This window comes from Pelodiscus sinensis, chromosome 2 (genome assembly GCF_052426305.1).
Source record: "Pelodiscus sinensis isolate ZL-2025 chromosome 2, ASM5242630v1, whole genome shotgun sequence".
NCBI classification, from domain to species: Eukaryota; Metazoa; Chordata; order Testudines; family Trionychidae; genus Pelodiscus; species Pelodiscus sinensis.
In genome coordinates this window covers 247336671-247350559 of record NC_143053.1, presented here as the reverse complement: position 1 = coordinate 247350559, position 13889 = coordinate 247336671, and the positions used below count along the sequence as shown (strand labels likewise).

At 49.6% G+C, this 13889-nt stretch overlaps 1 protein-coding gene across 15 annotated transcripts in view; it reads right to left on the bottom strand.

Moving 5' to 3' along the window:
- The window catches only part of PRKAG2 (protein kinase AMP-activated non-catalytic subunit gamma 2), a 387855-nt gene that overhangs the window by 17475 nt on the left and 356491 nt on the right, over nt 1-13889 (bottom strand). For all 15 annotated transcript variants that reach the window (XR_012902124.2, XR_012902125.2, XR_012902126.2 and 12 more), the window contains one exon: nt 13606-13732. Coding sequence is in view for 12 of the 15 variants with exons in the window: in XM_075922807.2 (XP_075778922.1) it covers nt 13606-13732 (127 nt within the window). In the remaining 3 variants the exon portion in view is untranslated. The remainder of the gene's footprint in view (nt 1-13605; nt 13733-13889) is intronic.

Genomic DNA, 13889 nt, shown 5'->3' with positions numbered 1-13889 from the left:
TTAAATATCGAGTAAATGACTATCAAGTGCACGATTAGTCCATAAGGGGTAGCCCAGCTCCTACTCTGTTTAAACTGCAGAGCCACAGCAGTATATCCAGATTGCTGTGCCTGTCTCCCCTGCACCTCCCCCCCCACTGCAACGTGAAGACGGTGCTGGGGAGAACTGGCTTTTAAGCCAGCTCCCCCTAACGCCGGCTCCTGCTCCTCTCCCCTTGCTGCCTCTGATACAGAGGCAGCGGGGGGGGGGGGGGGAGGGGAATGCAAGTAGTCGACTATTCTACACTTTTGCATCCCTAGCCAGTTAACCAGTAAAAGTGATGCTTACGGGGTAATCGGTTACCTGTTTACATCTGTTTCCCATGCCAAGCATATGGGAGCTGCAGGGGGAGGGAGTGGGGGGGCAGCAGGCGCAGGACTGGCACGGGGCACCATGCTCTGCAGCAGGACCTGCAGGTTTGTGCTCAGCCCTCGGACCTCAGCCAAGACTCCTGCTCCTCTCCCTATGCCCCAGAACACCACACACATGGGTTGCACTGGCCACTCCTGGGAATGGGCCGATGGCGTGGGGCTGGGGTAGGCAAGTGGTATCTGGCAGATCAGCTCTTGTGCTTCCTGGTACTATGCACTCTCAATGCCAGTATTAAGAGCCTGCTGAGACTGTGCCTTCTCAGTTCTGTTACAACCAATGACAGTTGCTAGAACTGCTTTGTTGGTGGTTCACAATGTTTTTTGATATTTTTTAGCATAAAACTTTTTTTCTTAAGTTAGATTTTTCCCCCCAGTTATATTAATGTTGGCCCTTTTCCTGATCAGTTAGAGAAGTTTGTCCACCTTGAGGTGCTGGGGCATGCCTTGGTCAAGCCTGATGCTTCCTGCAGCTTCCTCAACCGACAGAGTTATCTCAAGTGAGTAGGAGAGAGGTGCAGAGGAGGACTGCTGTCAGATCTGAAAGGACTTCAAACCTTGTGCAAAATGGACGGGCTGCCTCATGAAGCCAGCTTGAAACCCGCTTTAGAGCACAGTTGCTCAAACTCAGTGCTGAGTGCCTCAGTGTTGTTGAGGAGTAATTCTCCCACCAGGCTGGAGTTTCAGCACCAGTCCCCAGCTCTGGTGCCTAAGAAGAAAAACCAAGAAGCAGCCAGAGGGTATGTCTACACTACAGCACTAATTCGAACTAACTTAGTTCGAATTAGTTAATTCGAACTAAGCTAATTCGAATTAGCGCATCTAGACTTAAAAACTAGTTCGAATTAGCGTTTTGCTAATTCGAACTAGCATGTCCACACTGAGTGGACCCTGAACTGAGGTTAAGGCTGGCCGGAAACAGTGCCAGCAGGGCATCAGATTAGGACTTAGAGCGTAGAGCTGCTGTCTCAGGCTAGCTGAGGACTGTGCTTAAAGGGACCCGACCCCCACCCCGGACAGACAGTTCTCAGGGGTTCCCCGCTTGCAAAGCAGTCCTGGCTTGGAGTGCCCTGAGTGCCCACACTCGGCACATCACAGCACTTGGCCATCAGCCCAGCTGCACTTGCCGCAGGCTGCCATCCGGGGGGGGGGTGTCAATTGGGGGGCTGCAGGAGAGCTTCCACCCCGAGGAGCCCGCAGAGCCACCCCAGTCCTCCCTGTCGGGGGCTCGTACCCCTTTCCTCCATCACCTCCTTCCACTTACCCCTCCCTAGCCCCCCTTCCTGATGTATAAAATAAAGGACACGTGTTCAAAAATAGAAACTCTCTTTATTCCACAAAACTCGGGGAGACTGGGAAAAGGAGGTGGGAGAGGGGAAGAGAGGGTGGGAGAGGGGAGGGGGAAAACTGGGAGGAGGGAGCTGGAAGGGAGAAGCAAGGGAAATGAGGGGGTGGGGAAACTCAGGGATCAGGGGTGGGGGTCTCGCTGGGCCAACCGCCTCCCAGCACGGCGAGGGAGGGGGCCTCGGCGTCCCCGGGGGGATTGGGTGGAGGGTGCGGAGGTTGAGGTGGGGGTTGTGGACATTGAGGAAGAGGGTGTGGGGGTTGAGGAGGAAGAGGTGGGAGGGGGGGCAGGAGTGGGAGGAGGGACAGCAGTTGGGGGGGGGGGCAGCAGGCGCAGAACTGGCATGGGGCACCATGCTCTGCAGCAGGACCTGCAGGTTTGTGCTCAGCCCTCGGACCTCAGCCAGCTGCTCCTGGCGGAGCTGGAGGTCTGCCCGCATCCAGGCCTCCAGTGTGCGGTGCACGGCTCGCAGGGCCCCCAGGTGCTGGTTCCAGTACTCCTGCTCCGTGCTGGCAGTCCAGAGCAGGCCACGGGTGCGGGAGCATGTCCCGGGCGGGGTGGTGCGCCCTGCACGAGCAGCTGGTGCAGCTGTAGAGAAAGAGAAAGAAGAGAAGTGGTCAGTTCTCCCTGGGGACGCAGAGGATGATGACCAGCCCTCTCCCCCACCCTGCAACGTGAGGGTGACCGTGTCCTGCACCGTCAGAGCCGCTGTGCTTGTACAGAGGCCATGGTCAGGATGTCTGGCTCTCCCCGGGACTGGGAGCTGCCCCAAGACCACACCCATGTCCCTGTGCCATGTATAGTGTGGCCGGGGCAGCAGGGGTGAGGGGAGATGTCCCCTGCCTCCGTGTAGAGGGGACATGTGAAGGGAAAGCATCCTGCTGGGTCCCGCCCCGGGGTCGGGAGCATGTCAGGTCTCTTCGCACAAGCATGTGCCTTTTGGGCCATGGCCCCTGGGTGTCAAGCAGCTGGAGCCACCTGCCCAAGGGTGGCATGGCACGTGCTCGCATGTGCACAGGTGTCTGCGTGATCCGTGGAAGGCATGGCCCACGCGCGTGGTCACTGGTCTCCCTCCCGCCTCTCCTCCCCCGAACTACTTAATTCAAACTACTTACCCGGTACGGTCTCCCTGGACGACCCTGCCGACTCCGGTGCTGGGACATCCTGCGGTGACCCCTCCGGTGTGCCCGGGTCAGGGCCCTACGGTCCCGGCTCGCTGTCCCCCGGGCTGGCACGGACCGCCCCGTCCCCCAAGAGTCGGTTGAGGGCAGGGAAGTAGGGGCAGGTGGCAGCCCCTGCTGTGGCGCCACCCCTGGTGGCCCTGGCATACGCCTGACGCAGCTGCTTGACTTTCAGGCGCACCTGCTCCTGGGTGCGCCTGTGTCCCTTTCGGGCCATGGCGGCTGCTATGCGGCCGTAGACAGCCGCATTCCTCCTCCTAGTGCGGAGATCATGGATATTGGGGGCCTGCCCCCAAACCTCAATGAGGTCCATGACCTCCGCACTAGTCCAGGAGGCCGCGCGCCGTCTACGGCCCCTGGTTGGCTCCTGGGTGCTGGGGGACTGGGCGGGGGACACTTCATTGCCACTGGCTGCCTGGCTCATCCTGTAGCCACTGCGTCAGGGGCACAGACTGCTGGCAGGGCTGTTTCTGCAAAGTGCCGTCTGGCCAGAGTCTACCCCTTTAAGGGTCAGGGCTGAGGGAGAGGAGAGGAGTTTTCCTGGTTGTGCCCAGAGAGGCCACCAGGGGGAACCTGGGAAGGGCTAGCCTCCCACTAGTTCGAATTAAAGGGCTACACAGCCCTTAGTTCGAACTAGTAAGTTCAAACTAGGCGTTAGTCCTTGTAAAATGAGGTTTACCTAGTTCGAACTAAGCGCTCCGCTAGTTCGAATTAAGTTCGAACTAGCGGAGCGCTAGTGTAGCGCCTATCAAAGTTAATTCGAACTAACGTCTGTTAGTTCGAATTAACTTTGTAGTGTAGACATACCCAGAGAGAGTTTGATCCCCAGCAATGAAATCAGTCAGACATGGAGACTGGGATACAGTGAGATCCATGCTGGGCCATTCTTCCACCTTGGCACTGGCAACTATGCAGGTTCTACTAACTCCAGAGGCACCAACCTCAAGCAGGCAACCGAGGTTCCCATATGCTTATGTGCTATCAATTCCTGAAGGGTTTGCAGCAGTCACACACTTTCTTTTGTTGCCAGTGTCTCCAGCAATGCTGGAATTGGTGTTGCCAGTGCTTTTGAGTGGCAAGAAGCCATCTTCTGCCAGTGGTTGCATTGTTCCAGGGGAAAACCCTCTTTGATGGCCTCATCACAGGCTTCATCATTGCCTACCACCACCACTGGCACCAAAAGAGTCTGTATCACCCTGATTGCTTCACCAGGACTCGTCATCAGAGATGGAAATGGAATTATATTCATCTCACGCTCACAGTTACCCATACTACTTCCTGAGGCACTCCTTCACTAGGACCTGAAAAGAAGGGGCACAACTGAATACATTGACACCTGCTCTGTGGGATCTGGGTCATGCAATGGCTCCTCTGGAATCAGTGGGGGGTTTGCCTCTGGTCCATGGCTCTTTCTAAATGTGCTCCTACACAGTGGCCTCTGAAAACAGAGCACCATCATTACCCGCTAGAAGACTCCCAATCTGGACTCGGGTACCAAATGTCAAGAGATGGAGTCATGGATCCCAGGTAAAACAGAGTAAGGGATGGAGGCGATAGCTGGAGTATTTCTTCCCCAGGATAATCATAAGGCTCATCAGGACTTATTAAATATGCGGCCTCAAAACTGGATACCCTAACAACAGCAGACTCCATGAGAGTGGCCCTGACATTCACTGAAGCTCTTATGGACCCAGTCAAGGTCCCATGGCAGACCCTCATGCCCCTTCTCCCATGGCAAAGTGTATAGAGTAAGTATTTCATGCTAGCCAAGGATTATGAGTTCTTATTCTCATACCCCACTCCAGGATCCCTGGTAGTTTCAGCCACTAACAAAAGAGGTCACCAAGAGCAGTTGGGAGCATCACCTAAAGCAAAGGATCCTCAAAAGCAAGACTTATTTTGCAGAAAGGTACCACAGGAAGACTGAAACTTCACAAAACAGCCAGCATTAATGAGCCACTATGACTTTAATACACATATTGATTTTCTGAGGCCACAAAGTTCCTCAAATTCATCATAAATCAGGTATATTATCAGTTTGTGGTGCTTCCATTTGGACCGTCAGCTGTTCGACATGTCTTCACCAAATGCATGGTAGCTGCCTTCCTGAGGAAACTGAGATTACATCCATATCTAGATGAGTAACTTGTCAAATATTGATCCAGGGCTCAAGTGGAATCCAGCATCCACCTTGTCCAATCATCCTTGTAGGCCCGACAACTGCTAATAAATACACAAGTCCACCCTCATTGCACTACAGATAGAGTTCATCTGGGCAGTTCTCAACTTTATTCAGGTCAGAGCCTTGCTTCTGAGAGACTGGTTTGGGATGATCACAATCCTGATAAGGTCCCTCAAGACCCATCCTTTTACAACAATGCAGCACTGTCTGAGTCTATCATGCATTTACACCGTGCAACACGCAAGGCTGTCTCTCAACCTCTTTAAGCATATCTATGGTCTATTTGCCTGCCTTTTACCACCTGGACATGATTCTCAACATACCTTCTCAAGACCTCATCTCCCTAGAATAGGGGTATGTCTACACTACCCTCCTAGTTCAAACTAGGAGGGTAATGTAGGCATACCGCACTTGCAAATGAAGCACGGGATTTGAATTTCCCGGGCTTCATTTGCATAAGCCGGGTGCCGCCATTTTTAAATACCGTCTCGTTCGAACCCCGTGCCGCGCGGCTACACGCGGCACGGACTAGGTAGCCGCACGGCACAGGGTTCGAACGAGCCGGGATTTAAAAATGGCGGTGCCCGGCTTATGCAAATGAAGCCCGGGAAATTCAAATCCCGGGCTTCATTTGCAAGTGCGGTATGCCTACATTACCCTCCTAGTTTGAACTAGGAGGATAGTGTAGACATACCCTAAAGGGTGGATCAACACATGGTCTGTGTGGGTGTACCCTTTGTGCAAGCTCCAACCTTAAACACTGGTCTCAGGTATGTAGTCATTGGTCTGGGTAGCCCAACTGGGGTCCCTCAGGACTCAATGTGCCTGGTCCCCGAAAGACCTCTCCCTACATACATCAGAGAGGGTGAGGAAGGTCCACATAGCCTGCTAGGCCTTCTTGCTTCATACTGTGAAAAGGGAGTTACTCACCTTGCACAGTAACGAGTATTCTTTGAGATGTGTCTCCCCGTGGGTGCTCCACCCTAGGTGAAGGGTCGCCCTGAGCCGCAGATCTGAGCTCTGTACAGCAGTTTGCCCTGTTGAGCCACGCATGCCGAGGAGGCATCTTGAACCCTTCCCGCCTCCTGAGGAGCGCGGCTCAACTCCCTCCCTTTCAGTTCCTCGTCTCCGCCCGAGTAATTTCGACTCCAAGCAGAGGGGATGTAGGGAGGGTCGTGGAGCACCTATGGGGACACACATCTCGAAGAACACTCGTTACTGCACAAGGTGAGTAACTCCCTTTTCTTCTTCGAGTAGTGTCCCCGTGGGTGCTCCACTCTAGGTGACTACAAAGCAGTATTCAACGTATGGCTGGAGGGAGCCGGAGTCATTGTTTGGCAGTGGTAGAGAGCATTGCTGTGGCAACTGCTGAGTCACTCTTGAGTTGTGGAAGAATAGCGTAGTGTTTAGCAAAAGTATGGTCTGAAGATCATGTTGCTGCCCGGTAAATGTCTCTTAAGGGGACGTTGCCCAGAAAGGCTGTAGAGGCAGCCGTGGCTTGGGTGGAATGCACTCGTGGTGGACGCTGTAATGGTCTATTGCCCAGAGAGTGGCACTTGATTATACATGTCGATATCCACTTTGAGATTCGTTGCAATGATATTGCTGTCCCTTTGGATCGTTCAGCGATGGAGATAAAAAGTCTTTCAGATTTACGAAATGGTTTTGTTCTTTCTAGGAAAAAGGCCAGAGCCCTCCGGATGTCCAGAGTATGCAAGGTGGCATCTCTCTGTGAAGAGTGCGGTTTCGGGAAAAAGATAGGTAATATGATCGGTTCGTTGACATGGAATTCCATACAGACCTTAGGCAGGAACGTCGGGTGGGGTCTAACCTTCGTTAGTGAAAACCCTATCCTTCGTGAAAACTGTGTAAGGGGGTTCCGACATTAGTGCTGCAAGTTCACTCACCCTTCTGATGAGGTGATGGCTAAGAGGAAGCAGACTTTCATAAAAAGGAAGGTCAGTGGTATTGTTGACAATGGTTCAAAAGGAGGTCTGGTGAGGTAGTTCAAAACGAGATTTAGGTCCCACAAGGGGGATGGGGCCTTATATGGTGGGTACACATTTTGGAGTCTCTTGAGGAACCTCTTCATGATAGGATGGTTAAAAATGGAGAAGCTGTCCACCGAGGTATGAAATGCTGCTATTGCAGAGAGATGTACTCTTAGAGAGGAAATTGACAGTCCTGATGCTTTAAGGTCCATAATGTAGCCTAGGATGGTATTCAGTGGAGAGACACGGAGTTCCACTTTGGCTCGTTGACACCAGTGAGAGAATCGTAGCCATTTCTGCTGGTAGGTTTTTCGAGTGGATTGCCTCCTGCTATGGAGGAGGATGTCTTTTACTTGCTGCGAGCAGCGGTCTTCTATCTCTGAGAACCAGAAAGAAGCCACAATTGAAGGTGTAGGGTACAAAGTTGTGGATGTTGTATCCTGCTGTTGTCCTGAGATAGTAGGTCTATCCGATATGGTAGTGGATGGGGGGGCTGGACCGCTAGCTTGTGAAGGTATGGGTACCAGGTTTGGCAAGACCATGATGGGGCAATCAGGATGACTAGGGCTTTGTCTCTCAGGATTTTGCGTAGGACTATTGGGATGAGAGGTATGGGGGGAAAGGCGTAATGTAGGGGGGCTGCCCCTTTGATTAGGAAGGCATTCCCCAGAGAGTGCTTGCCAAGTCGTGAGCAGAATTGGGGACATTTGGTGTTCTGAGCTGAAGCAAAGAAGTCTATAGATGGTCATCCCCATTGGTGGAAAACTGAGTTTGTGACCTCCGTATGTAATTCCCATTGTTGGTCTAAGGTGAAGTTTCGACTGAGGGAATCCGCTCTGGTATTGTTCACCCCTGGCAGGTAGGATGCTATGAGGGTGACCCAGTTGCAGACGCACGAATTCCAGAGGCGAAAAGCCTCCGCGCATAGAGAGCAGGAGCCAGCTCCGCCCTGTCTATGTAGAACATTGTGCAAATATTGTCCGTTAGGATGCAAACTGTATAATTGGCGATGTTGGAAGCAAAGTGTGCGGAAGTATTCCTTACTGCTCTTAATTCTAGAAGGTTGATGTGCAGGAGTGTCTCGTTTGGGGACCACCTGCCCTGAACTTCGCGGCTGTCCATATGTGCACCCCAGCCGAGGAGGGAAGCATCCATGGTAATATGGATAGTGGGTTCGGTTTGTTGGAATGGGACCCCCGCCAGAAGATTATTTGGCACGGTCCACCATCGTAGGGATGCAAGCACGTTTGGTGGGATAGTAACCCTTTTGCTTCGAGGGTGTCGTGATGGGATGTAAACGGTCGCCACCCAGAGCTGGAAGCATCGAAAGTGTAGGCGAGCATGGTGGACTACGTAGGTGGTGGAAGCCATGTGTCCCATTAGTCGGAGGCATGTAAGTACTGTGGTGGTAGGCATTGTGAGCATCCCGGTTATAATTTCCTGTATAGTTGCGAAATGTTGCCGAGGTAGGTATGCTCGGGCTGTAACAGAGTCCAATCATGCGCCAATGAACTCTATATCTTGGACCAGGTGTAGTGTTGATTTATCTTTGTTGATCAGATGGAGGGCCATGATGGTGGAGGAGGGCCGTGGTCGTATGTACCATAGAGGTGGTTTTGGCGTATGAGGATACCTTTAGAAGGCAGTTGTCCAGGTAGGGGAATATGATAACATTCTGCCGCCTGAGGTACGCAGCTACGACTGCTAGTACCTTCGAAAATACCCTCGGAGCTGATGAGAGGCCGAAGGGGAGAACCTTGCATTGGAAGTGGTCTGGACCGAGCGCAAAGCGTAGGTAGCGTCTGTGGGAAGGGTGGATGTTATATGGAAATAGGCATCTTGGAGGTCGAGGGCTGCGAACCAGTCCCCTTGATCTAGCGCAGAAATGATTGCGGAGAGAGTGACCATCTTGAAATGCTGTTTCTTGAGAAATTTGTTCAGTTTGCGGAGATCCAATATAGGTCTCCAACCCATTGTTCTTTTCTCAATCAAGAAATAGTTCGAGTAAAACCCTCTCCCGTGGAACTCTCGGGGTACCCTTTCTATCGCTCTGATGATGAGGAGCCGATCGATCTCTTGTTTTAGAAGGGTTAAGTGAGAGTGGTCCCTGAAAAGGGACGGGGTAGGGGAAAGGGTAGGGGGGATAGAAATAAAAGGGATGGCATAGCCCACTTGAATTATCTCTAGGACCCAGCGGTCTGATGTTATGGATTCCCACTGTGGGAGGAAGGGGCGCAAGCGGTGGTTGAATAGATGGCCATGTTGAGCTGGTGCTAGATCAAGAGGGAGGTCTTGCAGGCCCTCGACCAAATGTTCAAATTTGCTGCTTAGATGGTTGAGTAGCCGGTGGGTGGACTTGGTTGGGTTGCCTTCTGGGACCTCGCTGTCTTGGTCTGGTGTCTTCATAAGGCCTCTGTGGTTGATTGTATTGCCCATATCAGTATCGATTATATGAATTATATGGGGTGTATCGCCTGCGTTTATAGGGTGGTGTGTACATGCCTAATGTGTGAAGTGTGGACTTACAATTTTTGCTGTTGTGGAGCATTTCATCCATAGTGGCTGCAAATAACTTTTGCTTGTCAAATGGCAAGTCTTCCACTTTGGGATGGAGTTCGCGGAGAACTCCAGACGACTGGAGCCAAGAAGCTCTACGTATCACCACCGCTGTAACTGTAACTCGGGCTGTGGTGTCAGCTACATCCATTGCAGTTTGGAGAGTGGTGCGGGCGATCATATGGCCCTCATGAACTATTGATTTCAAGATGGGTCTTTTGGAGTCAGGGAGGTGTGGCATTAGTTCTCCCAGTTTTGAGTAGTTGTCAAAGTCATGATTTGCTAAGAGAGCAGAGTAATTTGATATTCTGAGTTGTAGAGTGGAAGAGGAGTATATTTTCTTGCCAAAGGAGTCCAACTTTTTGTGGTCCTTGTCTGCGTTGCCCGTCCTATATTGTGGAAGCTTTGCTCGTTGTTGTGCTGAGTTAGGTTGTGGGTGAGTGAAGAGAAAGTCGTCGTCTTTTGAGGGGACAGAGTACTTTCTGTCAATTTTCTTATTTGTTGGTTGAATGGACGTAGGTGTCTTCCACAGGTCTTCTGAGGTCTCCATTATTGCCTCATCTATGGGCAGGGCAATCTTGCCAGGTAGTGTGGGATGTAGATTCTTTAGCAATTGGTATTGTTTCTTCTGCACCTCTTGCAGGAGATTAGACCAGGGGAAAATAACTATGGCTAAATAACTAAAGGGAAAGTAGTCAGATAGTCTGACAGGGAGCTCCTGTTTGCTCCGTTTGCTAATGAGGGCGGTTAAAGAGGAACTGAAAGGGAGGGGGTTGAGCCGCGCTCCTCAGGAGGCGGGAAGGGCTCGAAACGCCTCCTGGGCATGCGTAGCTCAACAGGGGAAACTGCTGTACAAAGCTCCGATCTGCGGCTCAGGGCGACCCTTCACCTAGGGTGGAGCACTCACGGGGACTCTACTCAAAGAAGAACAAAGTAGTTTTGGTTGTCACAGATAACAGGACAACCATGTTCTACATTAACAGGCAAGATGCAGCATTCCCTTCCCCTCTGTGTTGGGAAGCAATTCACCTGTGAGAGTTCTGCATAGTGCATTCCATCCACTTTGAGGCTTCTTACTTCCCAGAAGCACAGAACCGGGTGACAGATTGCTACAACAGGTCTTTCTCCTCTCACCACAAATGGTCCCTCTAGCTGGATGTCACAAGGATCACTTTTCAGCCGTGGGGGACCACCCTGATAGACCTGTTCACTATCCAGATTAAGAGGAAATGATATCAGTTCTTCTCCTTGTGAGGCCACAGTTCTGCCCTTGCATTCCTCTTTGCAGCTTATTTTGGAGTACCTATTATGTCTGAAATCACAAGGTTTGGCTATTTCTACAGTCGAGGTCTCCCTTGCAGCATTTTTGGCCTTGGATCCCCTAAGCATTTTTGGCCTTGGATCCCCTAATCAACACCTTATCTATCTTCTCTCAATTGATAGTTATTTGTTTCCTTAAAAGCAGGGGTGGATGATAATTTTGCGGGGCCCAGGGCTGCGCCGCAGGGCCTGGGGAGGCACAATTTTGCGCATGCGTCTCGGCAGCAGCCGACCGGAAGTAGCGTATGCTGGGTGCGTGCGCGGGGCCCGGGGCAGCTGCCCCACTCACCCTGCCCCGTATCCGCCGCTGCTTAAAAGCAAGAAAGGTTGTACCTCCCAGGTTAGGGATCTCATTCCTCCCTGGGACCTAAACCCACTGGCAATGCAACTCATTAATTCACCTCTCTTGGAAAGCAGCCTTTTTAGTTGCTATCACCTCAGCCAGATGAGTTTGGGAGATTTGTGCCCTCATATCAGAATTCTCATATGCGATTTTCTTTAAGGATAAAGTACAGCTGCATCCGCACCTGGATTTCCTCCCAAAAATGGATGCAGTTGAGCAATCTTCCTACCAGTGTTCTTCCCAAAGCCACATTTGAAGAGGAGCAATGTCTATACTCTCTCAACGTTAGATGGGCCCTGACATGCTATATACAAAGAACCATGACCATTCTGTAGATCTGTTCAACTATTCACTGTGATAACAGAGAGAATGAAAGGTTCTGCTCACAGAATCTTGTCCTGGATCACATTGTGCATTTATACATGTTATAAGCTGGCAGGTGTTCCACCTCCAGCCATTTAGACCACTCATTCCACAAGATCACAGGCTTCATTGATTGTTTTCCTAGTGCAAGTCCCTATTCTGGGAATCTGCAGGGTCACTGGTGTACATCTTCTTGCAAATCACCCAACAGGCCAGAAACAATACTAGTTTTGGCTGAACAGTGGTGTAGTCAGGATAAACTGAGCCCACCTCCTATGCAACTCCTTGGGAACTACCTACATTGCAATGGACATTGTACTAGCACTTGAAGAAAAAATGGTTACTAACCTTTCTGTAACTGGTGTTCTTTCAGAGGCATTGCACATGTGCATGCCAAGGCCTGCCCCCCTTCCTCTCATATGAGTCAGCTGGTAAATAAGGAACTGAGAGGGCATACGATCGGCAGGGACCTTTATAATGTTGCTGTGTAAATGGCACCAGAGCTAACCCAAAAGATACCACTAGAGGAAAAATACTCTGGCAAGTGTGTTTGGGGAGTGCACCCACCTAAAATGGAATGGACATGTGCAACACATCTTGAACAGTTATTGAAAGATTAGTAACTGTTTCTTTCCTCATATAGCTATCTTATGGTTAAAACACAACCATATAATTGAAGTTTACATGAAAAAGTCAGCATTTAAAGCTGTTTCTACAGAGTTCAAATTATTATCATAGGTTACATAACACTCTAATAATATGTTTGAATTTAGCTGAAAAACAGATTCAGATCTAAAACAAATTCTATCAAAGAGGTGCAGAAGTAAGATTAGAGAATAAACTTTTTCCGTTCTGAAGCTGTATATTTATCTAATCTTATGTAATGAGGACACATCATGCATTTGCCCTTAAGCTGAATCTCCCCCTTATTCAGTCCACTGAAAGCAAGAAGACATCAGGAACAAAAGGATAAAAGTATAATCATTCTGAGTTGTATACTTAGTTCAAAATTCTGCATTCCCATCCAACACAGCGCTAGCTCTGGCTGCTCAGAACATTAAGAACATAAGAACAGACATATTGGGTAAGACCAAAGGTCCATCTAGCCCAGTATCCTGTTTTCTGACAGTGGACAATGTCAGAAGCTTCTGAGGGAATGAACAGAACAAGTCACTGAGTGATCCATACCCTGTCACTGCACCCTCATCTTCTGGAAAACATGCTGTGGACACCATTCCTACCCATTTTGGCTAATAGCTTTTGATGGACCTATCCTCCCTCAACTTATGTAGTTCTTTTTTGATCCCTGTAATAGTCTTGGCCTTCACAACTCTGGCAAGGAGTTCCACAGGTTGGCAGTGCATTAAGTGAAGAAATACTTAATTTTGTTTGTTTTAAACTTGCTGCATATGAATTTGTTTTGGTGACCCCTAGTTGCTGTGGTATGTAATCTTCTAACATTCTACATGGGCTGCTCTGAACACTGTAAGAACTACAACAATCCTCTCTTGCTTCATTCTCATCACCATGACAAAAGCTGCAAGAATAACTTAAGGACAATTTCAGTCTCTCTTTGTTGGGGAAAAAGAGCACCTAAACAGACTAGTGAGCTGAACCGGACATTTTTTGTGGTACTATTATTGGCGAGAAGACACTAAAAACAATAGAATGTAGGATAGTTTGTATCAGCTGTCAACTTTTTCTAAATTGAGGGGAAGGGAAAACATTTTTGATTTCTCCTTCCAGCATATCTTTTCTACGATCAAAAAGATATGCAGAGCCACTTACAAGCAAAAACATTTAAATTAAAGTGTTCAACCAAGAAAAGTTTCCATTATTAATACATTATTACATTATTAATAGTAATAGGCTATTATTTAAAATCAGTTAGTCGAAAATACATTTTAAGCTACTTACAAAAAGCTGGAGAAACTTGAGGATTCTTTTATGGGTAAGGATATAAAGTGCATTCCCACTGACAGGATCAATAACTGGCAATCTGTGGATTTTGTTTTTGATCAATGAATATACAGCATCAAATAGGCTGAGGAAAAAATCATTAAAACTATTAGTGAATTCTGGCCATGAAATTCCAAAACTTACTTTGGTATCCTAACATCACCACAAAGAATACACAGGACCATTAATTATCTACCCTATTTTTTATCTAAGATCCTAGAGAAATTGCAGAATTTATGCAC